The 24,320-nt window shown below is 34.5% G+C and overlaps 2 protein-coding genes and 1 pseudogene across 5 annotated transcripts; 2 read left to right on the forward strand and 1 right to left on the reverse strand.

Annotated features, from left to right (window-relative positions):
• The first annotated feature begins 398 nt into the window (after positions 1-398).
• LOC121752278 lies at positions 399-6,312 on the forward strand. Of its 3 annotated transcripts, none has more exons than XM_042147261.1 (7): positions 399-566; positions 1,359-2,343; positions 2,419-2,500; positions 2,673-2,739; positions 4,095-4,280; positions 4,392-4,452; positions 5,806-6,312. In XM_042147261.1, the coding sequence occupies exons 2-7, from the start codon at positions 1,539-1,541 to the stop codon at positions 6,003-6,005; spliced, it is 1,401 nt and encodes a 466-aa protein (XP_042003195.1). In that variant the 5' UTR covers positions 399-566; positions 1,359-1,538; the 3' UTR covers positions 6,006-6,312. The 3 variants fall into 3 exon arrangements, with proteins under 3 accessions (XP_042003195.1, XP_042003196.1, XP_042003197.1); XM_042147262.1 differs by having other exon boundaries at positions 1,383-2,343; XM_042147263.1 differs by lacking the exon at positions 399-566 and adding an exon at positions 587-767.
• A 195-nt stretch (positions 6,313-6,507) lies between these two features.
• LOC121752279 lies at positions 6,508-7,639 on the reverse strand (annotated as a pseudogene).
• A 5,009-nt stretch (positions 7,640-12,648) lies between these two features.
• Positions 12,649-17,593, forward strand: LOC121751696 (protein LONGIFOLIA 2-like). 2 transcript variants are annotated; one of them, XM_042146497.1, is made up of 5 exons: positions 12,649-13,486; positions 13,666-13,739; positions 14,269-16,281; positions 16,359-16,506; positions 16,598-17,593. In XM_042146497.1, the coding sequence occupies exons 1-5, from the start codon at positions 13,351-13,353 to the stop codon at positions 17,410-17,412; spliced, it is 3,186 nt and encodes a 1,061-aa protein (XP_042002431.1). In that variant the 5' UTR covers positions 12,649-13,350; the 3' UTR covers positions 17,413-17,593. The 2 variants fall into 2 exon arrangements, with proteins under 2 accessions (XP_042002431.1, XP_042002432.1); XM_042146498.1 differs by having other exon boundaries at positions 14,272-16,281.
• Positions 17,594-24,320: the final 6,727 nt, after the last annotated feature.

The raw sequence follows: 24,320 nt of genomic DNA on the forward strand, positions 1-24,320 counted from the left end.
ATTCCGTCTCCACCTAGCTTGAGGGCACCGCCACCGCCTTCGGGGGATGATTCGCCGGCGGAGTGGTTTAAATTATGTCTTTTTATTTTTTTAGGATTTTAATTATGTGTTTTTTTAGGATTTTAAATTGTAATTTTCTTTTATTTAAAAAAGTGTGTTTTTATTAATTGAATTTGTTGGAAATAAAAAAAATGAAATTAAATGAATAGTTAAGCGATGAGATGGTTAAAAGATGGATGAATGTAAATGTTGTCTCTCAGTTAAGAGATGAGGTAAAAAGTATAGTGAAACCATGTATAGTGAAAGGATGAGGCGGTATTGAGACATATTCGTCAAAACGGAAAAAAGCTAGTTGATGGAGTATATCGTAAAAAGACAAAACGGATGAGACAGATTCATAGTCAGAAAACGAAAAATATTCCAATTTTCACTTTTCACCCCACGCCGTCTCCTTTTTTCCTACCAAACACAGTAAAACAAGGTTATTCTCTGCCGCACACACGAACCACACGCTCTTCGTCTCCAGATCTGCTGCTTCTTCAATATTCACAAATTCTGTTTTATCGGTATCTATTTCAACTTTATTTCTAATCCTGCATATCTGCAAAAGTTCGTTTATTTTGGAACATGTTTTTGTGATTCTTCGACTTATTGTTCGGGCATTTTCTCTTGTAATCGTAGTTTTTTTCTGAATTCTATTCTAATTATGCTTTCGCTTCAGTATTTGGCTTCGGATCCGTTCAGATGGAACCATAATTTTCATGCTGGTTAGTTGGTGATATGTTCAACTGAGTTCATGGAGTTGGCATTTGTTTGAAATTTATTCTGTGATTACCTTATTTAGATTAAGCTTATAGCGGGATTGAACTTAATGGCTTAGTTATCATAAGAAGTAAATGAAGGTTAAATTGCATTAGTTGGTATTGTAGATTGAATTTTTGGATACTGAGTGCAAAATAAGCAAAAAGACATTGGGGGACTTTTAGGGAATTTTTGGAGTTGCAAATGAAGATGGATAATGAATCAGCTGGACGTAAGAGTGTTGCAAAATGAGTTTGTAATTGCATATCAAAGCAGTCGTCTCCTAGCTCAGAAATCTGCTTATACATATCATTTTATATTTGGGGTTTGCTTCAGTTTGTTTGATATCTAACGAAAGTAACCAACGAAATAAATGGGTTCCATGCTGAGGGATCTATGTACTTGTGGGTTATGACTAAAGTGAAACTGAAAACCGAATGAGTCAAGGATCTGAGGGAGGTCGTTTATTTCATTGTAGCTTTATCTGATTGGTTTACTCACAAATTTGTGTCTTCTGTTATTTGCCAAAAGATTGAAAATGATACTGAATTATGCAGGTGCATTTTTTTCTGGGTATATAGTATAAGATTGAGGAGCAGAACAAGAGTTATGATTCTGTATGGGTAGTTCAACCAGCCATGGAATATTTGTACCTTGTAATGGACCTGGCAGGACCAAATTAACTACACATGAACTCTTTCCAAACCGGGGCTTAATCAATTAGCTGCGATAGCATTATGAGTCTGGCTCAGGGAAAGAATGACATTGTTGAGGATAAGGAGATTATTGAAGATGGCAAAGATATAGCTATGTATCAACCAAGGAAAAGACTGAAGACGGAAGACCTATCTGATCTCCCAAGAACTCATGTGGAATCTTTCAGTGAGGTTGGTGATTTATCCTTTGGAAATGAGCGCCAAATTAGGGAAAACCATTCTTTGGTTCAGCCCTCTTCAGAATGTCAAAGTACTCCCACGAATAAAAATGACAGAACACTGACTGGAAAGTCAGATGATACAAATGGAAACGGTGATACTGACATGCATGAACTTATGACTGGAAATAATGAAATGCTTAATGTAGAATCTACAAAGACAGATACAAGTGAATTCCCAGGAGTAGCTTCTAGTGGTGCATGTTGCAAAGATTTTCCTATTCATTTGGGCATTGAGGATCAATGCTTCTCCACGCATGCAACAACAAGAAGTACGTCTTGTGATGATGGTATGCTAGCAAGCAAACACCTGGAAGAACTCCATGACGAGGCAAAGAAAATAATTAGTGTGGTTGATGGTGATGCATTGAGTGGGGTTACTCGATCATACCATGAGGAACAGTCCGTGTCATCGCATGACGATGATATCTCCTTAGATGATACACAAGCTGTTGTTAGTGAAACCATAAATGTCTTAGTTGATAGAGTTTTTTCTGCCAACATGAAGAAGAAGCTTCTTGTTCTTGATTTGAATGGGTTGCTTGTTGATATATCCTCATATGTACCTTACAATTACGACCCAGATGATATAATAATGAAGAAAGCAGGTACATGAATCAGTTGTAAGTTGGTGCTTCAGATGCTGCTCAACAGTTTACTGATATTATTCTTATTTTTCTCAGTTTTTAGGAGGCCTCACTGTCACGATTTTCTAAACTTCTGCTTTGAGAAGTTCAATGTGGGTTTTTGGACTTCAAGAACGAAGTACTTTTCAACCTTTGCCTTTTCTTGATTAAGCCTCTCTCTCTCTCTATTCCCACATCAAATTTTCCTTTAAGTTCCTTGCAATATGTATATTACTTATTCATTCTTTTGTGTCCTTGGAAAGTCTGTGACCTATTCTAATCTGCCATGTGCACTGATGGTACCTTTGCAGGAGAAATATGGAGCCACTTCTTGATTTTCTTTTAGGGAATAATAAGTCAAGGTTGCTTTTTCATTGGGTAAGCCAATAAATTTATTTCCAGTTTCCCCCCTATTTTGCTGTATCAATCTGGTTTGTTCATTGTTCTTGGCAATTGGCATGTAAAGCATTAGAAGGGACTTGAGCGTTGAATCTAGCATGGCCTGTATTTTCAAGCTTAGAATCATACTTGTATGTGTGTATATATGTCTACATTGCTTGGTTTCCTGCCTGTGTATCTCGGCATTTTATATTTGCTTGAAAGGAAATTAATTGCATTAGATTTCGTTCTGATTTCCAACGTTTTGTTTCATTGAAACTGGTTGCACGTACTTACACAGCTGGAAAATTTGAAGAATGACGAAAGCATTACACTCTGGACATTTTCTTTTTTCACTCTAAAAAATATTAAATATATGAATGCTTCAATATCTTACATAACTTTAATTATGCAAGTATCTAATTACCATAAAGTAATAAGCTATCTCTTGTATTTCTTAACAAGAGATTCAAGCCCCAAAGTATAAACAGAATAAATTGTGTGACTACAGATTACAGAACTGGTAATCTTTGGATTTAGAGCTTTTGACATAACATTTGGAGGAAAGAAGCTGAGATCATATTAATTCTAGCCGTTTTTTAGCTGGTCTTTCAAAAACCTCATGAGTCATGACTAGAGTAATACTAAGTAGAGAGTGTTAGAGTGCTAGTGAGGCAAATTGTTCATAGCTTGAGGTAAATTTGTCATATATTGTAAGATTTGGTGTATCCTGGAGTTGAAAATGTTTTAAAAATGTTTTCTTGTGTAGGTGTATTTGCAGTGAGACTCTTTCGTTTTTGCCTTTAGAACTTTATTTCCAGAGGACTTATGTTCATTGGACTCAGCGAATATTGTTCTCACTTTCCATCTCTGTCCAATACATGGCCAAATACTTATCACTTACGATGTTAAGATGTATATTTGTGGCAGTAACTTCTATAAGCACAGATAGAGAATCTCGCACATCTTAGAGAGTAACATGCTCCCTTGTAATGTGAAAACGTAACTATGAGGAGGACTAGCTTTTTCTTTCTTCAAATGATGGGAGTAAGATTTACGCCACATATAATGTTCTGAGGGTGTAGGTTAAACCCGTTCCCTGCCTTTTGAGATGCAACGAAGAGACTCCTTTTTTCTCCTCTTGATGTCAGGGGGAAATGAGTACTACCTTTCTTTCTCTGCTAAAATTGGATTTCTGCTGAAATGTTGATTAACAATATACTGGCATTGTCTCTTTTAAAATCTTTTGCACATATGTACAATTGCTAATATACTTGTTCCGCCTCTTTATGAAATGCATGCATTATCTTGATTCTTAATTAGTTTCTCTATCTGACTAGAAACCTCTCTTACAGGATCAATCGCACTGCACTGATACAGGTTATTATACTGTGGATAAAAAAAACAAGCCTCTTCTCTTGAAGAAACTAAAAAAGTTATGGGATAAATGTGAGCCTGGTCTTCCATGGGAGAGGGGAGTGTATAACGAATCAAATACGCTTTTATTAGATGATACTCCCTATAAGGCTTTAACAAACCCTGTAAGTATATTTTGTTCTCTCTTTCTCTTTACAGTAAAAATCATTTGGTCCAATCTTTTATGTGATCTGGTGAAAGTTTAACTCTGAAAGTAACTGTGCATATGTTTGCAGCGATACACTGCAGTCTTTCCTTACAGTTACTGCTTCAGAGATGTAAGAGACAATTCATTAGGTGAGGTCTATTTATGCAACTCATTTTCACGTGGAACTTCCTTCTGAAATCATTCTTATATTTTTGATTCTTTTGGTTGTTATTCTTAATGCATAACGGGCATCAGCCATCCATAATATAATGTTAGGACTCATTTTTTCATAATCACTTAGAAAGAAAGACCGAAAGGAAGAAAGAGATGAGGAGTTCCATTGAAAGATGTACATATTTGACCACATAACGCAAGAAAGGAATCAGTATGCTAGGTTACAAGGAAGTAGATTGCTTATCCATGTTGCTGAAACGTAATCCGTAATAAACTAACTATATTAATTCATCTGTCACGTAAGAATTCACGGAAGCATTACTACCATATCCAGTGACATAGAAATGACTGGACATGGATTTTGTTACTTGAGTAGAAAACTGAGTGCAAATATGGCCAAGGGTGGATTTTGTTACAAGGAAGTAGATTGCTTATCGATGTTGCTGAAACGTAATCCGTAATAAACTAACTATACTAATTCATCTGTCACGTAAGAATTCACGGAAGCATTACGACCATATCCAGTGACATAGAAATGACTGGACATGGATTTTGTTACTTGAGTAGAAAACTGAGTGCAAATATGGCCAAGGGTGGGTGAGCATTGTTATGGATTGGAAACTGCGTGTTTGCAGTACTCTTAGTAAATATAAACTCTTCCTATAATATTAGAAGTAGGTTTTATACTTGGTGAACTTTAACTTAGTTCAGGCCAGCATGCCTGTAAGGATAGGTTGGGATTGAGCACTTATTGAGGAAGAGACAAACACCGGGAGTTCAAGATATTTCTAAAGACAAACCCCGGATTTTACCAGTTCTTTAATTTTTGGTCCACAAGGAAATTTATAAAAGACGTGTATGAACTGTTTAGAGGTTGACTGTTGCACCATCTTTGTTAATATTTACACGTGCAATATATCATGTTTGACACAATCCTCTTGTAGATAGTATTCATATATTATTGTCCATAAGACAAACTAAAATGTATATTACATCACTGCGTCATTTTTTATAATCTTTAAAGCATAGTTTGATCACGTTACAGATAGATTTTCTCTGTTGGAGTGGTCGAAGCATATCTGAATACGTGCTCCTTTTTGTTCTTTATTTTGATCACATGTGTTTCCGTTGCATGTCATAACGTGAAGTAGCTTACATGCTTATGAAACTGTTGTTAGATCACTTACATTGATTGGGATTTATATAATTAATTTTCCTTTGGATAGTTGTCACTTTATTCTCTTCTCAACTCACACCATTTGTGTCTTGAATGCATATATAGATTGTGTGACAGCTGACAATCAGTTATCTTATGTTGTCCTCTGTAGGGCCTGGAGGTGATCTCCGAGTTTACTTAGAGGGGTTGGCCGAAGCAGAAAATGTTCAAGAATATGTAAAGCAAAACCCATTCGGACAGAGGCCCATAACGGAGAAAAACCTTTCCTGGGGTTACTATCGTAAGGTTATCGCAGCAAACTCCACACCGCCACGAGAAACAGATGTAGGCAGCCATCGAGATGAACAGTAAGTCTTGTCCCACATGAACCACAATTTTGCCCAGACATAGATTTTCTGTTTAGTGAACGTAAAGCATCGGAATCAATCAGTCTTAGCTGCTGCATAAAGCAGAGAGCAGATTTAATCGTGTATACACTGTTGTTTTTTTGTTTCTGAATGCTCTTCTTAACTCTTTTCTTTTGTGGAATAGTTAGTGTGAGTTCCGCAGATCTATGTTTGGTAAAGGGATGATTAGTTCAATGTAATCTGAGGTAGATTTTGTATGATGTGGTTTGCTAAGCAAAGCACTTTTGAACTACAGGTGTTTTGATGTGTAACGACGTGTTGTCTGGATATGTAGTGTACTGGCTTAGTTGAGTCATACATACGTCTATTGGCTTGAGTTTGACTTGTGTAACTTATGCTAAACTAGAGCTTCTTTGCTGGAGATATTTGAAGGTCCGGTCAACATGACCAACGTTGTATTCAGTAGAGATTACATATACTTTGTGTAGTGTTCAAAATTATATAGTTCACTATGTAACAGCTATAACAAATACTACTACTCCACTAGATTGCGATTCAATAAAATAAATTTGAAAAGCATCTGGATGCAAACGGACTATGAAAGGAGCTTATACACCCAAAATCAAACAAAGCTTGAAACAAGAAGACAATACAAGTTGAGGTGAAAAACCATTCAATGCCTAAGCCTGAGGGGCTTGACGACTTCCCAAGTGAAGCCGGGTTCCTCTCTTCCAAAGTGACCATATGCAGCTGTCTGGCAGAACCTCCCGTTGTTTCCCCTCTTTAAGTCCAAGTCGATCGGGATCATTCCAGGCCTGAAGTCAAAATTTTTCCTGACGATCTCTGAAATCTGGTTGTCAGGGATCTCCCCGGTGCCATAAGAGTCGACAAAGATGGATAGCGGCTCAGGCACACCATATGCGTGCGACACTTGCACCATGCACCTCTGTGCAAAGCTCAATCGCGACAATACTCTTGGCAGCCTGCCTGGCAAGGTAGGCACCGCTTCTGTCGACATTGGTTGGATCCTTCCCAGAGAAAGCAGCACCACCATGGGCACCCCAGCCACCATACGTGTCAGTGATGATCTTGCGTACGGCACCATCATGGGGTCCACCAATAACAAAGCGGCAGGAGGGGTTCAGGTGGAAGATCGTCTTGTCATCCAAGTAATAATACTCAGGGATCACATTGTCAATGACGTGCTCCTTGAGTTCCCTTGCAATCTCATCACTGGTAACAGTCTCATCGTGCTGAGTGGAGATGAGAAGAGTGTGGACTCTGATCGGATCCACAGCACCATCCACATTGCAGTACTCAACTGTGACTTGGGTCTTTCCATCAGGTCTCAACCAGGGGCATGTCCCATCCTTACGGACCTTAGTGAGAGGAGCACCTAATTGGGTGGCAAGCACATGGCTGAGAGGCATGCACTCAGGGATGGTCTCTGGTCAGCAGCACCAATCTCCTCTGGGCGGCCGTGGACACCATGAGCAATATCCGGACTATGCTGCTCAATGTTGACAATAACCCTGCATTTGTCAGCATCAAGACCAACATCATCAGAAATGAATCCAATCTTCTCATAGTCTATGTTGGCATCTCACCAAAGACCATCACCATGTTGGTCACATGAAACTTTGCTGTCGGGATCTTGCTCGAGGCAGGCATCAACAACTGCATGCAGAGCTTGTCCGGGTGTCCCTCGTTCACACTCTCACAGGTAAACACGAAGGTCTCCGTTTAATAATACTACTGCAACTATAATCGCTTCATAAATTCATGTATCCAAACTTAAATTTATTTCTTAATTACTGTAGAATTAATCACTAAGTTGGCTCAATCATAAATTCATGAATCAAACAAATAATCTTAATTTAGAACCTCAAAACAGCGGCGCTACTAACACCATGAAATAAAGATATGCAAGCCTACTCAAATCACACACATGATCTCTCATACTGTGCTCCATATATTTTATGTGAGTTTCGGAATATGTTTAAGAAAAATTGCTTCTTCGTTCCAACTTTTGTGAAGACATTACATACAAACCTATTGAACATTTTAATAGTATTATAATTACAAAAATAACATCGTCTTGTTTACTATTCTAGTTCCCTCACCGATTATATGAGGAGAGCATAAAACAATTCAAAGCAATAAAATGTTGAATCAAACAAATTCCATGAGCCAGAAACTTGATTTGGTTGAGAATGTGTACCTGAAAAAGATAAACCCAACTCAAACTGCAGAGGAGAGAATGGTTTGGAACTCTCCGAAAAATTATGCGAGTATTGGCGAATGATTCTACACTGATTCGGAACCATTGATTTGATTCATACAGAAATAATATGCTAGATACATTATATGTTCATCTTTTATAAGCACTATACTTGTATAATATTATTTATTTTGTTTTATATATTTAGTTTGCTTTCAAAATTTAACTAGATTCATAAAAATAAAAGCTTGATTTGTTTTTTATTTTATTTTATTTATTTATTTATTTAAAATTATAGAGAAAATAATAAATTAAACTTTAATTTTTATGAATATTAAGAAATTTAAATATCAATAACATTTATAATATATTAAAATAAAATTAAATAGATAAAACAAAAAAAATAACATTAAAAGGAAGGACGAAAAAGAAAAAATACATTTTATTGCGATATAGGATTAGCTTTGGGCTTTGAAATAGTGGGCCGAACGATTAGGCTATACATTTCACATACTATTATCACACGAGGTATACATATTAATATAGCTCATCTCATTGCAATTGAGCACCAATATTGAGATCAATCGAATATAGAGGCTTTTAGCTCAACTAATCCAATATGCCTTATAAAAAATGCTTAGTTACTTTGATTTTACAATAAGCTCCCATTTTTTTTTTTCAATAAATCAGCTCATTGAATTAAGATATTTATTAAGAGCTTGTTGCCTGAAGGATTTTTCTAGGGGGGGGGGGGGGGGGAATGTATTGTTGGTGGTGAGTTGTGGAATGAGAATATTATGGCCTATGAGTCCAATCGCTTCTTAACATTTACTTTAATCACTTTCTTATTCGAAAAAAAGGTCAAAATTAAGATTTATTTTGCACATATATCCTTAATTCACATCAATTAATGCCACCCCATTCATTTAATTTTGGTAGTTAAAATTGACCCCTCACCAATTTTCACACCTAACTTGCGCGTGCAGCTATTATTCCTTTTAAATTTGCAACATTAATTACCATTTCTCATGAAATGTAACCATTTTCTTCGGAGGCTGCTACACATATGTAAATTATATTTAATGATTTTATCTATATGGTTGCAAGTACATTTCAAGAAATAGATCGTTGTCATTTATAAAATACATAATAGTTTGCATTTATAAAAAGCCTATGTTATTTGCATTTATTACACTATATTGTGTGATAGACTATCATCAATAAATGTTGACCTACTTTCATATTTTTGAATTCTTTTTTTGTCTCTTGGCAAGACGTAATTCTATGGAGTATATCATTGTGTTTGTTCAACATAAGCTTAACTCGAGTACTTAGTACCCGTAATTACTAAATAAACAAATAAAAATGATTTAATTACTAGCACTTAAAAGAGACCATTTAGTGAGGTTTTCTTAAATGTGAACTAAACTACATAAAAAACCATGTTGTAACATGAACCTATATTATACGCATTAATACGTCTTTAAAATTCTTATAAAATTACCGTAATGTGAGTATATGCTTTATAAAATTATATATTAAATTAAAATTTAGATACTTTTAGAAGATAAAATGATTAATTTTAACCATATATTTCATGTGACTAACGGATATTAAGTAGCATCACCATCATATGGCCCTATATGTGATCGATTTATTTCGATTGTCTTCAAATATTTTAAACTAATGTCCAAGTCATAGAGATTTCCATTTATAAAAAATATCACAATGTTCATATTTCATAAATTAGGATACCTTTTTTTCTCGTGATGAAGTGAAATTCACATCGACCCCTCATAAATGGCAATATGTCAACATCTTTCAAAATTTTGTCATTAATATCAACCATCAAAATATTCATTGTAGGGATTTATCTCTTGCAAGTTAATTCTTATTTTAACTATAGCTTGTGGATTGGAATAACCGAAGTTTATATTTGTTCAAATGATTTAAAACATTACGGTTTCTTCAATTATTTGACAAAAATTAGTCATCAACACTGAATCTTAAAATTAGATTCTATAAATGTCACTATATGTAAGCGATTTATTACTTTTAATTAATCTAATTGACCAACAATTGAACTTAGAATCATGAATATTAATAGAATTAGAAAAATAAAAACCTCAGAATATACAGTTCAAAATCGAATAATTTCTTTGATGTGGTGTGACACGTTTGAATAAAATGAAAGATTGCTCCAACCTGTCAATTGTGCAATATAATCCAATGCATTTCGATTTGAAAAGGTTAATATAATCAAATAAATCATCACATGTCAATTTTGGTATGTCTGTAAGATAGATTGAGATTGATAGTTGTATTGCATGTGTGCCCAACATAGTTGACACTCTGCACACTCTAAACGAAGACATTTTACTTAATAATAATACTCCTAATAATAATAATAATTAATATTATAAATAAATATTCACAGCTGGTGTTGTAAACTTAATGTTCAATATCAATAATGCAAAAATCACATATTCACCGTCCAATCCATTACCCAATTAGACCTGACAATTCCTTTTCTTTTCTTTGTATTTTGTCTTACTTTTTACTTTTACTTTTACTTTTTTTTTATTGGTGTATATTATCTAAAAATTGGATTTAGTTATTTATTCCCATACCAGGCATTGTCACTCGATGGGAATGTGAGATGCTTCTTTCCATTTATAGTGGATTTCGTCCTTCATCGAACTAGAAATATTTTTAACTTTGAATAGAATCAACGATTTCAGAGAATACACATGGAATTTCTCACAAAAAAAAAGTTTTCAGAATACTTATAAATTACAATTTACAAATTCACATTTCAATATGATAAAATGATTCTCACAGTCCAATCACATAAAAACCATTGGGTTTATTATGTGAATTAAAAATATCGCTAAAAAAGCACAATATCATTAAAAAAAATTCAATAACTTAAATCAACGGGGAGGTCGTGTCAATTATAGGCTCATTTACTTACTTATTGGGCATCTAACAATAAAATGACAATTAAATTAACAACCTTTTGGATTCCCTTTTAATAACTAATTAATCAAACTTGTTCAAGTCGTCATAATTAAAGGCTATGTTTCGTTATAGTACGTTTCAGATTGCCTCTCCAAATTAAAAATGCCACTTAATCATGAAGTTTAATAATTCTCTGATACAACATTATTTGAAACAAGAATAAATTGTTTACAACAATTGCAATTATTGATAAAGTGCATCATCATCATCATTAGAGTGACAAGTGATTTTACTATTTATTGGAAGAATCATGCCAAAGGCATATAAAAATATTACTCCTCATAATTTACTTGTAAACAAGTGATTTCATTTATAGTACTTCAGTATATGAATATTTGCAGCTGATGGACAATTGATTTTCGACATAATGCATAAAAAAATAATAGCAATTGAAGGGTCAAAGTCATACTAGTAATTACCCAATATTTATGACTAGCAAGACAGAATTGATCGAACTGGGTCGGCGAGATCTTCTTTTGATTTGCTCAGTATAGATTACTAATGTTTCTTTATAAACATTTCTTTTAAAATTAAAAACTGCTCCATATTAGGTAAATTATAAATTTTCTTTAATTCAAATCATGCGAATTAAATCATAACTTTATCACAATTCGCAATTGGAGTACTACACAAATCTAAATGTATTTGAACCAATATTGTTTCAATCAAATTTATACATTTTTTAATTTATATTAATAACGTATGAATTTTAGACGCTTGCTATTTAGGCTTTGGAAATTCGGTTCAAGATTGCAATTCACAATTCACCTCACGTGGAAGCTGGATCAGGGTTCACAACTCACAAACTACAATCAGGCTTTCACAAATCTAGGCATTCGTGGTTTAATTAGAACTTTTCTTGAGACAATTGCAAATTACAATATGATTTAATTAGGAAAGTATGAAAGTTGAAAGACATGAACTGGATTTCTTCTCTATCTTCTCTAGTTTTTTGTCACTACTTTTATTTAATTGAAGATGATGGAGTTTTCCTCATCTAAAATGTTAATTTGTAGTACTAGTATATTAAAATTATCTAAAATTTTGGGTTATTTATTTATTTACCAATGTGAGGCAAGTAATTTTACATGGGACTAAACTAATTGTGCCGTACCAGTTAACCAATAATAATATCCTAATAAAAGTTACAAATGTCTAATTTAAAACAAATCTATATGATTAAAATAATTAAGCTATATTGATCAAAAGCGTGCCTTCAGTCAGTCAGCATAACGAAAAATGCAGCACTCCAAAGGGAGAGAGAGAGAGAGAAGAGAGTATTCGTCCTGACAAAATCACATGTAGATACAGACAGTTTTCGACCCACCCACCCACCCACCCACATACCCCATCCCACATGGCAGTTGCTGTGCTGGCCTCCTCTTCTCTCCCATTTCTTCCCAATTTAATACTCCCTCCCTACTCTATTTCCCTCACCTTTATTTTCCTACCTTTTCACTCTTATCATGGCTCCCTCTCCACATGGATCATGCCCCCTGCTTTCGTCCAACAACTGACCGCTTCCCCCCCTCTCTTCCTTCCTCTTCACATTTCATTCAGCCTTTTCATCGAACATATTATATCCTCTTCTTGGATCTGGAAACTCCCCTTCTTGCACTAACCGTCACCTCTTACTTTCTCCACTGCTTCAAATCGTGCTGGACACCCAAATTCACCTGTAGAGACTCTCACATTTCTTTCTGATTTTGGTTCACAATGCATTTTACCACTCAAACTGCCTGTTTTGAATATAAAGATCTGATTTTTCACATTGGTGTTTTGGAGTTTTGAATGGAGTTTTAGAGATTAGTGGGTTCCATTGATGGTGTGGTGATTGATGAAGTGACGGTTTAAGCTAAACTTTTCCTATAACGCATTTCTGATATTGCGTTAAAGATTGTTCCTTTCAGTGCTGCAGACGTCAATTGTTTGTATTTATTCACTTTTTTTAGAGGTGTTTGGTGTCTTCTGGAGAATATATTGCCAGAAATTCTACCTTTTGCTGAGCTGTTTTTTGCTGTTGATGATTAGGCATACTTGGTAGTCTTCAGTTGCGGATAGGGAAAAATTAGGCCTTCAAAAATTAGTTTTGAGTATTTGAAAAGAGATGGCAGCAAAGCTCTTGCATTCTTTAACAGATGAAAATCCAGATTTTCAAATTGGGTGTATGACTGGGATCTTTCAAATGTTTGAACGTCAACACATGCTTAGCAACAGCACCAAGAGGCTGCACCCTCCACCCGGTAAAGATTTGGAATGTTTGTGGCACAGACAGTGTTGTTTTACAAAAGTTTGCTGCATAATTATTGATCTTCTTTTGGTTTGATTTTGTCATCAATTTTCTAGTGATGCTTGTGTATTGTCATTCTTAATGCTATACTAATACTGTGAATTTTGCTGTTTTGTTTTTGTGTTTGTGCAGGAAGTTCCCACATCAGTAGTTGTGATACATCGGAGAGAGATTTTAATGGTGCACAACCGAAGCCCTCATCACTGGTATAGCATCTCAATATTCGATCTACGTTAGTGGCTTTGCTTGTGCTGCCACAGTCTGATTTATGATGATAAATTTCTACTGGACTTGAGAAAATTGAATTCGCTGTCCATTGATGGATGTTTGCATAAAATCTCATGTGGTTTCTAAGTTTTGTGTAATGCACGAGCTCCATTGTCTCACGGGGGGAAGTGCATCATCTGTTTTGCTTCTCTTATGGCTTAGAAAAGAATATGTGGCCATCTTTTGAATATGCATTTGTTGCAGTTGGTATTGCCTCAGCCTAATCTTGGTTATCACATCTTTAGTAAAGCAGCAAGTTTCCTCATCCACCACCTGTGTCTGTGGTTAACTTCGATTGCATTTGCGCGTGCCAATGAATAGCAAGATTTAATTAGGCTCTTAGGTTAATCATTTTTCATATGAGGCTGAAATTGTGTACATGTCAAGTTGATTTCGATCTGACCATGTATACTTAGCTATCAATATGTGGAGAAGTGATAATTCTGATATCCTGACACTTTGATGCAGCAGGATAAGTATTCTTACAAGAATATGCAAGACCGACAAAGATACTCTGCTGAATCATCGAGGCCTTCATTCTCATCTTCATCCCGCTCATCCTCATTCTCTTCTCTTGACTGTAACAAAGCTAGTCAGTTGGAAGCTGGATCATTTGACAGAATGATTTTCCCCGAAACTTCTTCAAGGGACTCAGCAACGAGCCTGCAGCCCCTGTCTAGTCGACAAACTCTTGACCTTCGAGATCTGGTGAAGGAGTCAATTTATAGGGAAACTCATGGTTCATCGGTGAAGGTTAGGCCTAGTGAGGGAGCAGCAGTTCCGTTCGTGTACAGAGACTCACCAAGGCTACAATCAGAAACCAGTGATGGTGGCGGCAAGAAACAATGCTCGCCTGCTGACATCAAGGAGTCTCTTAGAATTCTTGCTAAGCTTCAAGAGGCACCTCGCTATAATAATGAAGCTAGAGCACTTTTGAGATCATCATCGTGCCATTACAAAGATGGATCATCAGTATCAATCTCAAGAGACGGCCCTCGGTTTTCTTATGATGGAAATGGTTCCAATTCTGCTCTGAAGCTTAAAGACCTTCCAAGACTTTCATTGGACAGTAGGGAGAGCTCGATGCGGAGTGTGGGTGCTGACTCAAAGTCCAGTGTCCTCTCGAAAACTATGCAGAAAAACTGCAGTATGGTCCAAGGGAAGGTTCAAACACGCCCCCCAAGCGTCGTTGCAAAGCTGATGGGTTTGGACTCACTACCGGATTCTGTTTCATCTGGTGACAGCAACATGGGTTCTACTAGGAGTTATCAAGGCGAAAGTTTTGTCGATGAATCGAGCTTGTCTGAGAAAATAGATAAAACCAAACCTGTTCAACCGTCTAGTCCCTTGAAGAACTCGTGGAAGGAGCCCATCTCACCACGTTGGAGGAATTCTGATGGTTCGGTAAAACCTATGTCATGGCTTCCCCTTGAGCCAGCACCGTGGAAGCAGAACGATGGGACGAGGACTTCCCAGAAACCAGCATCCAGAAGTGCAAGAGCTCCTGCAAATGCTTCCACTGTGTTTCCTTCTGTTTACAGTGAGATAGAGAAGAGATTGGGAGATCTTGAGTTCACACAGTCGGGAAAGGATCTTCGAGCACTTAAACAAATACTTGACGCAATGCAGGTAAAGGGACTCTTGGAAACGTCGAAAGATGTGCAAGGTTCAAAATACAGTATTCATAAAGATCACGAGGAGTTCCTTTTAAGTTCCTCAAGATCAGTAGACAGGGGAAAACTACCGGCTGATGAAGTGCTTGCTATCACAAAGAGAAAGGCCATTGCGGCCCAAACTCACGAGTCTCCTATTGTCATCATGAAACCAGCTAAATCTTTGGAGAAATCTGGTATCCCTGTTGGTTCTGTAGTTTCACATGGTGGCTTTTCTAGTCAACCTAATCTTCGGGTTAGTGAATCAGCCAACAATAGAAAAAGTTCATACGGTGGCAGGATATCCAACGATGTGGTTTCAAAGTCTAGTGAACGACAGAGTGCTCTAAGTTCTGTCGGTACAAGAAACAACAGAACTCTAAGGACCACACAGACTTCAACAAAGTCCCAGCAGTCGGCCACAGATGGTTCTGCAGGGTTGGTTAAGATCTCTGGACCAGTAAGCCCGAGAATGCAACAGAAGAAGCTTGAACCTGAGAGAAGGTCTCGGCCTCCCACCCCTCCTGATTCAAGCAAATCAAGAAAGCAGCCAAACAAGCAACAGGCCGAATCCAAATATGCTGGCGGAAGGCAAAGACCAAAGAATAGTTATTCTCAGAAATGTGATGAGCAGCTGAGTGAGGTCAGTGTTGAATCAAGAAATTCAAGTTCCCATGACATTGAGGATTCTGCTGAATCGAATGATACCATCACAAGGGGCTATAGAAATGTTGAATTTAATAGCTCTAAAAGATCTCTGCGGGACACCAATTTGGACAGCTCATCTTCAAAGGCTTCTCAGTTTGTACTATCTAGCGTTGTGGAAAAAGTTTGTATACTTTTTGTACTTGATATACAGTATATTCGGCCTATTTCTGTTTTGAGCTTGTTTTCTCGTTTATTCAGAATTCTACCCTGATGCTGAGCGAGGAAGAGGCAGCTGAATCTGGTTATGTTCCTCCTGAGTACTTAAGCCCTGTCTCGGTTCTTGACAATGCAGCATATGCACACGACTCTCCGTCTCCTATAAAGTATTCAGGGAAGACCCTCAAAGGTAAAATAAAGTAACTAGAGATGTGTAAATAAATTACCTATGGACTCTATTTAGTCATTCATATGCATTTTCCGACTGTCTTCTATTTCAGTGGATGTGCCCGCAGTCAACGAGAGGGATACAAATGAACGGAGCTCAACTGAGAGCTTCATTTGCAGCTCTGTGGAATTTGGCTCTACATTTGACTACACGAGGGAAAAACTTCAAAACATCGATAACTTAGTTAAGAAGCTCAGAAGACTCAACTCCAGCCATGATGAAGCGCGCACAGACTACATTGCCTCGTTGTGCGAGAACGAGAACCCTGACCACAGATACATATCTGAGATATTATTGGCTTCGGGTCTCCTTCTCCGAGACCTTGGTTCAAACCTGACAGATTTCCAGTTTCATCAATCAGGCAATCCTATAAACCCTGAGTTGTTCTTAGTCTTGGAACAGACAAAGGCTAGCGCTTCATCTAAAGACAAGTCCACCGCCACAACTCGGTTGACAGCAAATGAAAAGCTGCAGAGAAAATTAATATTTGATACTGTCAACGAAACTCTTGCTAGAAAACTGGCCTCCACGAGTTCAGAATCCAAGCCTTGGTGGGGGCAGGTTAAGCTAGCAAGGAAGGTATTGAATGCTCAGAATCTACTCAAAGAACTTTGTTGTGAGATTGAAGAACTCGAGACAAAGAGTCCAATTTGCAGTTCAGGTGACGAAGACGATGGGTGGAAAACCATCTTCTCGCACGACGTGCTGCTCCAGTCGGACAACTGGATGAACTTTGACACTGACACCTCAGGCGTTGTTCTTGACATTGAACGGCTTGTTTTTAAGGATTTAGTCGATGAGATTGTGCGCGGAGAGTCTGCCGGCTTGACAGCAAAACAAGGTAGCCGTAAACCCTCTAGCAAGTGATTTGCATCCTAAAGCTTGCTGTGTTCTGCATCTCCAATTACATTTTCCTCTTTTTCTTTACCTTACATAGGAACTGGCTGGTTGGATTGTAAAGGAAACTGCTGTTAATTGACTACAGTGTATTTATGAAGATTAACATTTAACTGTAAATTAATTCCAGAATCACATTCATTACTGTTAATTTTACTTGTGGGACAAACTAGAAATCAACTAAAATTAGTGGATTTTTTAATTTGTTTTAATTATAAAAATTCCCAAATTCAACAGTATTTATCACGTGTCAAGCAATATTCATCTTTTCAAAATTTTAAATGAAAATTAGTGTTAATTATGAGCTCCATTAATTGAGCTTGAGCTGTATATAGAAGATTTCAAAACTAAAATGTTGAGCAACAATGAATGGTTTGAAATTCCCTCAAAACCAGGTGGCTGCAGCTCCATCGTCCTTTCTCCACCCTCTCACCAAACCCCCTTCCTCCTCCTCCACCACCGCTGCCGCCGCCGCAACGAGACGGTCATCCATAAATAATACTGACATCCGTCCTTCTCTGGACGCACGCAAAACCTGGCGCCGCATTCGATTTACGGCTTACGGAGCCGGAGCAGAGCGTGGAAGAAGCGGAATCGGAGATTCGGTCTCACGCGCAAAGCCTGGTGAGAGTGAAGGATCTGCTAGAGGCGGAGTCGTGGAGAGAGGCGCAGAAGGTGCTGCGGAGGAGCTCGGCGCTGCTGAAACAGGACGTGTACACGATGATTCAGGCGAAGCCATCGGCGGCGGAAGCTCTACTCCGATCTGTTCAATGCGGTGACGAGCTGGATTACGCGGCTCGGGATAAGGATAGGATTAGGGCATGGGACTCGTACCGTACCATTCTTTCGTCGCTTGAAGATATTTTCTCTGCAATTTTTAATTAACAATTATTTGAATTAGTTTTGCTCAATTCATATAGTATTATCCAAATTCGAACGTCTGAATTTTAAAAAAGTTTCTTAAAATACAGCAGTACTAAAATAGTACTATATCCTATCATCCGCGTTATCCATTTATTTCACAAATTTAATATGGAAATAATTAGTAGTAGTACTTGATTGATTAAGGAGTATTTTTGTATTCTTGTTAGTAGTATTAAATTTCATTAGTCACTCTTTCAATTGAATATGACTTAAACAAATTGATAAAAAAATATTGAGTTTTAGGAGTATTGTTCTATTTGTGCAAGGCAGGGCGACATGTGAAAGTGAGTAGGATGTTTAAGCAGAGTGTGAAAGGGCACGACTCTTAGAGGATTATAATTTCCTCATAGCTATTGAAGATGCTTAGAATATCAGTCTATGGCTTTTTCACACGTTTTCTACTAATGATTTGAACCTTTCTATTGCTAGTTTCATGCTTTTTTATCTTCGGATTTGGGCTTCATGTTGAGCTTTTGGGATAGGGAATTTGGATTGTGTGTATGTAATACAACTTGTATTTCACATACAGTTAACATTGAATATTAGGTGCCCATTTCTAAGCCCAAATAGATGCTAATGGATTTAGGATTATGGCTAGTCTGCATAGAGACGAATTAGGTAAACGATTCTCATATTTTCATTGCTTTTCGCATTGGTATCATCCGCAGCTTTGCTTCTTTCCTTGTAAATGTGAGAATTGGTAAAATTCATGCCACATTCAGTATAAAATGAGTAAAAGGATATGAAACATTTACATCGGAGAATTTTTTTTATCAATGTGACAAAAACATCAAAAAATTTATCAATGTGCCAAATTTAGGTAAAAGTTTCGGTTAAAAACTAAAAATTTATCACAGATTAGCAATTTCTTTATGTTTATTATATATGTTGGCCTAACGTTGAAGTTAAAAATTGTGTTTGAATTCATCATGACACAACTTTTATACTCCACTAGTGTTAGTCCACGCGCTATGCGCGACACATAATATTTTTGTTTTAGTAATTAGACATTGCAAATAAACTAAATAAAAAAATAACATCATTAAATAAAATTTTAAAAAATTATAGATATAAAATTGTTATAAAATTTAAATTAAACCAATATGAATATATATATATATATATATATATATATATTAAGTATGTACTTCAATACAAAAATACTATCAATATAAAATTAAGATTAAATAAGTATTTAATAATACAACTAAAAAATATAATGATGACAATGATATCGTCATAAAAAGATAAAATAATGTAGTACAATACAAATAAAAAACATATACATATAAACATTAGAACAGTTCGTAAGACATGAAAAATTATTATTTTCCTCCTTAAATCTCCAAATTCATGATTTATGTATATGTGTGGAAATAAATGTAATATTTTATGATCTTCGTCTTCTTAGACTTGGCCAAAACTCGTCTTTTATATATGTATAGATAGATTCATAGGAAAGTTAGATAGACAAAATAACATTGCATATTTTTGTGTGAAAACCTTATTTTACTATATTCGGAAGGGAGTAAAAGAAAACTTAGTAGCAACCCTCGCATTCTCCACGTCACTCCCATCATCTCCAAGGCCCAAAAGTTCAAGCTATAATAGCCATCATGAAAATGAACATTATAGCTTGAAGACATTCTATAGAATTTACATGATAATAAAAAAATACAAAAGATAACGTAGCAAAACCAATGTTTTGGATATATCAAACACAAATATCTCAAACCTTTTCTTTTCTCATCATCTTTGTCTTCATCACCCTCATCTCTTCCTTGTCCTCAACAACAACAAATATATTGACATAAAAATAATAAAAAATATTGAATGCATAAACTGATGGAAATAGAGATTAGTAAACTATAGTATAAAAAATCTCCAACCACAAAATAGCTGAGAGAGCGACATGATGGCTCAAAATAAACTTTAATAGTTATAGACAAAGGGGAAAACTTTAATAGTAATAGACAAAGGGGAAAACACATCATATAGAAACTGATTCATGTTAACATCGTTGGAGAGTAATGGAAAAATAGGTAGCGAGTGAGTGGATTATAATCCATAAAATCTCCTATATTTATAATCCAAAAAATAGAATTATAGGAGACTCTTTCAAAACCTTCCACTTTCTCCACTAACAATTTAAATTTATAATCCTATAACTTCCCTGATATTAAAATCCACAAATCGGACAAACAGGTTAATATTAAATTTAAAAAATTAAACGACAACCTCTTTGTTATTAAATTTAAAAAATTAAACGACAACCTCTTTGTAATTCAAGTAACGCACACTTTGCACAAATGTTGGGCATTAAATGCATAATAATTATTGAGCATTCAATTATTTACTACATTAATCATGTGTATAATATTTTTGTAAAATAAAATGAGGGCAACTTAGAGCACCATCTCACAATTTATTTTACATAACTTTTCAATTACTTTACTGCATTAAAAATTGAAACTTTATTAGCAAACGTGGAAGGCGGCGGTTACATAATTTTTCAGCCATATTAGTAACGTTTTGGAAGAAATTATCTAACACTCCTATATAACTAATAAATATTTAAAAGTATGTCAAAAACTTATGAATATTCAAAATTATGCCCAAAACTCGCTTTTTATATTAGTATAGATTACATTCTGAATCTTGTCTGAATCATCATTGGAGTTCATGAATACTATCTCCATTCTCCAAGAAAATGATTTTGTCAATATCTATATAAATGAACTTTAACCCTCCTTCAGATTTTATTATTGAGGTTATGGGAACTTAAAAAATTAAAAGGACAAAAACTAAATAAATACAAAAATGATAGTGTACAGATTTGGGTTGTGACAGTGAAGCAGAGTCCAACTGCAATGGGTTTAAGTGACAGTTAAAAGAGACGATAAATACAAATTCTGTATCATCCATTATTTCTTATTCATTATTTCTGCTCTTTTCTGATACAAATTGCGACCTTTCGAAACTCTCTCTCTCACATACAATCGTTTTAATGGGGTACTATATATATAATCAAGATTTACAGTTGATGCCACCAAAAATGAGCCATCAAATTATAAATCTGCATTTTATTGTGATATGGCTCTACCTAAAACGTATACAAATAAATTCAAGTTTAGGAGGAATTTTAGTTTTCCATTTATGTATCTGATCAGTATATATATTCATTTTTTAAGATTGATATAATTATATCAGTAAAAATAAATAAATCTTGTGAATTTGTTCTAAGGTAATGATATACTGCATGAGTACTTGTTAATCTTATTTTTAACAATCTAATTTATTATATGAAACGACAAAGTTTCACTGATTCGTCATAAAACGTTGCTGAAACCATCAATTCTAATGACTTAATGATAATCTTATTTTGAACATATATATGATGAAACAATAAATTAAGTTTCACTCATTAACTAATATCACCGGCTGTTTAAGCCATGATGAAGTATTACACGACCTTCACCATAGCTAATTAGATCTCTTCAGAAATATATCATGTAAAAAATGAGAAATTAAAAGTTCGATTGTGTATTTGTAGGTAGAATTAATAACTAATGTACAAAAATCAAAATTGCGTGAAAGTTTCGTGTATTTGGATAGAGTTTATAACTAATGTGCAAAAATCAAAATTGGCGTGAAAGTTCGTGTATCTGGATTATCCTAAAAGAATATATAGGATAATCGATTTTACGTACTATAATAAAAATATATATGTGGCACAAGACCATCAACAATTTTCTACAGCAAATAAGAGAAGATATTTATCAATGACATTGAACATAGAATTACTTAAAAATGACCATTTGTTACTTTTCCTGATCAACAATAACAAAATAAGTTTTGCTAAGTTTTAGTATCACATGAATTTGATCACCCCAAAATAATTACTCCAATTAATTAAAGTTCTAACTGTGAATCGTACCGATCCACTTCTCAAAACAATTATTCTTTGTGGTCCTAGAACATACTGTAATTGTTTGACAATAATATTATACCCTTACACATATATTTTAGGTATAGTACGAGTTAGTGTAGGTGTACGACCTAATATTGCTAGGTTTGTACTCTTATTACATAATCTACATTACTGTATTTGTTATTACCCGAATTGATGTCACAATTAAAGACAAAGATAGTGATGCATCTAAACTAATTTTAATTATTGAGATTAGATCAGGCTCGTAGCTCGTGAGGCGTACACGTTAAGTTTTTACTTTTTATTCTTTATTTCTTTACAAATATTGTGATGCGGATGATTTTATTCATTTTCCAAAAATATGCATAATAGTCCAATCTCGACATACATTATTGGTTTTTATCTATACAAAACTCAATTTTAATACAAAACGCAGAATCAAATATACGGAGGTCATTTTTAGCCATTATTAGTTTATTTTTAAGTCATTATTGTAAGGATGACCTACAATGATCTTAATATGACCTCAAACCTAAATTTTATTATATGACCTAAAATTGCTTAATAATGACCTTTCGTATTTTTAGTTAACTATTGTCCATCTTATTGACAAATCTCATAGTTAGGGTTTAGTCTGAATTTTGTATTGAGATGCATTTTTGTATTGATCATTTTCCATTTTATATCTATGGAACGCTACTAGTCCCTTAGTCGAATAAATTTAAAAAACACAATAACCTTAACTACTTTTGGCCCTGTCTGAAAGGACTAATAATTAAACTTATATCTTGCATTGAAATTTTACGTTACTAAATTTATGTCACTGTATATGCATAATAAAGTTAAGGGTAGTAATTTAGAGATATACTATCTCTATACCATGCCCTTATGTTTTTTTGCCATAAGAATAATTTATATATGACCTAGTATACCCTTAGTTCAAATAAGAGGAAATTAAATTAATAGTTGTGTAGTGTAACCGTTTCATTATTGAAAGGAAAGTCAAATGAAAGCAAATTAACTATCTTAATACTAGCTTTCAATAACTTTGGGGAATTATAATTAAGTCATTTAATAATTTTCTTCAAATTTGCATAATATAAAAGGATTTGAATTGGCTTACCTCAAAATGGAGAATTTTTTTATATTCAAACAGTAATATAAATATTAACTTTTCGATTGAATTTACTCATTTAATAGTCAATAGCAATTAATTATTATATTATTAAATAATACTTAAAATTATAAATTATAAAAATGATTAGATGCATATATATTTAATTTCTTAGTGTTATTTTTTTACTAGTATTAAAAAATTATTAAAATTATAAGTCATAAAAATGGCTACATATATGGATATACTTAATTTCTAAGTGTTATCATCCAACGAAATAGTAATAGTATTAGCATCAAATTATTGTAGTATTATTTTTAAATAATTATTAAAATTAGTAAGTCATAAAAACGACTACTTGTATATATGTACTTCATTTCTAATTGTTATCATCCAACGAAATAGTAATAGTGTTCACATCAAATTATTTCATTAGTAGTATTAAAAAATTATTAAAATTATAAGCCATAAAAACGGCTACATGTATAGATATACTTAATTTCTAAGTGTTATCATCCAACGAAGTAATAATAATATTCGCATCAAATTATTGTAGTATTATTTTTAAATAATTATTAAAATTATAAGTCATAAAAATGACTACTTGTATATATGCACTTCATTTCTAATTGTTATCATCCAACGAATAGTAGTAGTATTCACATCAAATTATTTTATTAGTAGTATTTAATGATTATTAAAATTCTAAGTCATAAAAATGACATGTGTATATATATACACTTAATTTATAATCATTATCATCCAACGAAATAGTAATAGTCATTCTCATCAAATTATTTTATTAGTATTAAATAATTATTACAATTATGAATCATAAAAATGATTATATGTATATACTATACATACTTAATTTTTTAGTGTTATCATTCAACGAAAAGTAATAGTCAT

The sequence above is a fragment of the Salvia splendens genome, chromosome 10 (assembly GCF_004379255.2).
Source record: "Salvia splendens isolate huo1 chromosome 10, SspV2, whole genome shotgun sequence".
Lineage (NCBI taxonomy): Eukaryota > Viridiplantae > Streptophyta > Magnoliopsida > Lamiales > Lamiaceae > Salvia > Salvia splendens.

Excerpts from the sequence above, each read along its gene's own strand:
- LOC121752278 (XM_042147261.1), top strand. The coding sequence starts at position 1,539 with ATGAGTCTGGCTCAGGGAAAGAATGACATTGTTGAGGATAAGGAGATT. Across the intron at positions 2,501-2,672 it reads TTTTGGACTTCAAGAACGAA|GAGAAATATGGAGCCACTTC; the intron begins GTACTTTTCAAC and ends GTACCTTTGCAG. Across the intron at positions 4,281-4,391 it reads ATAAGGCTTTAACAAACCCT|CGATACACTGCAGTCTTTCC; the intron begins GTAAGTATATTT and ends ATATGTTTGCAG.
- LOC121751696 (XM_042146497.1), top strand. The coding sequence starts at position 13,351 with ATGGCAGCAAAGCTCTTGCATTCTTTAACAGATGAAAATCCAGATTTT. Across the intron at positions 13,740-14,268 it reads AACCGAAGCCCTCATCACTG|CAGGATAAGTATTCTTACAA; the intron begins GTATAGCATCTC and ends ACTTTGATGCAG. Across the intron at positions 16,282-16,358 it reads TATCTAGCGTTGTGGAAAAA|AATTCTACCCTGATGCTGAG; the intron begins GTTTGTATACTT and ends TCGTTTATTCAG.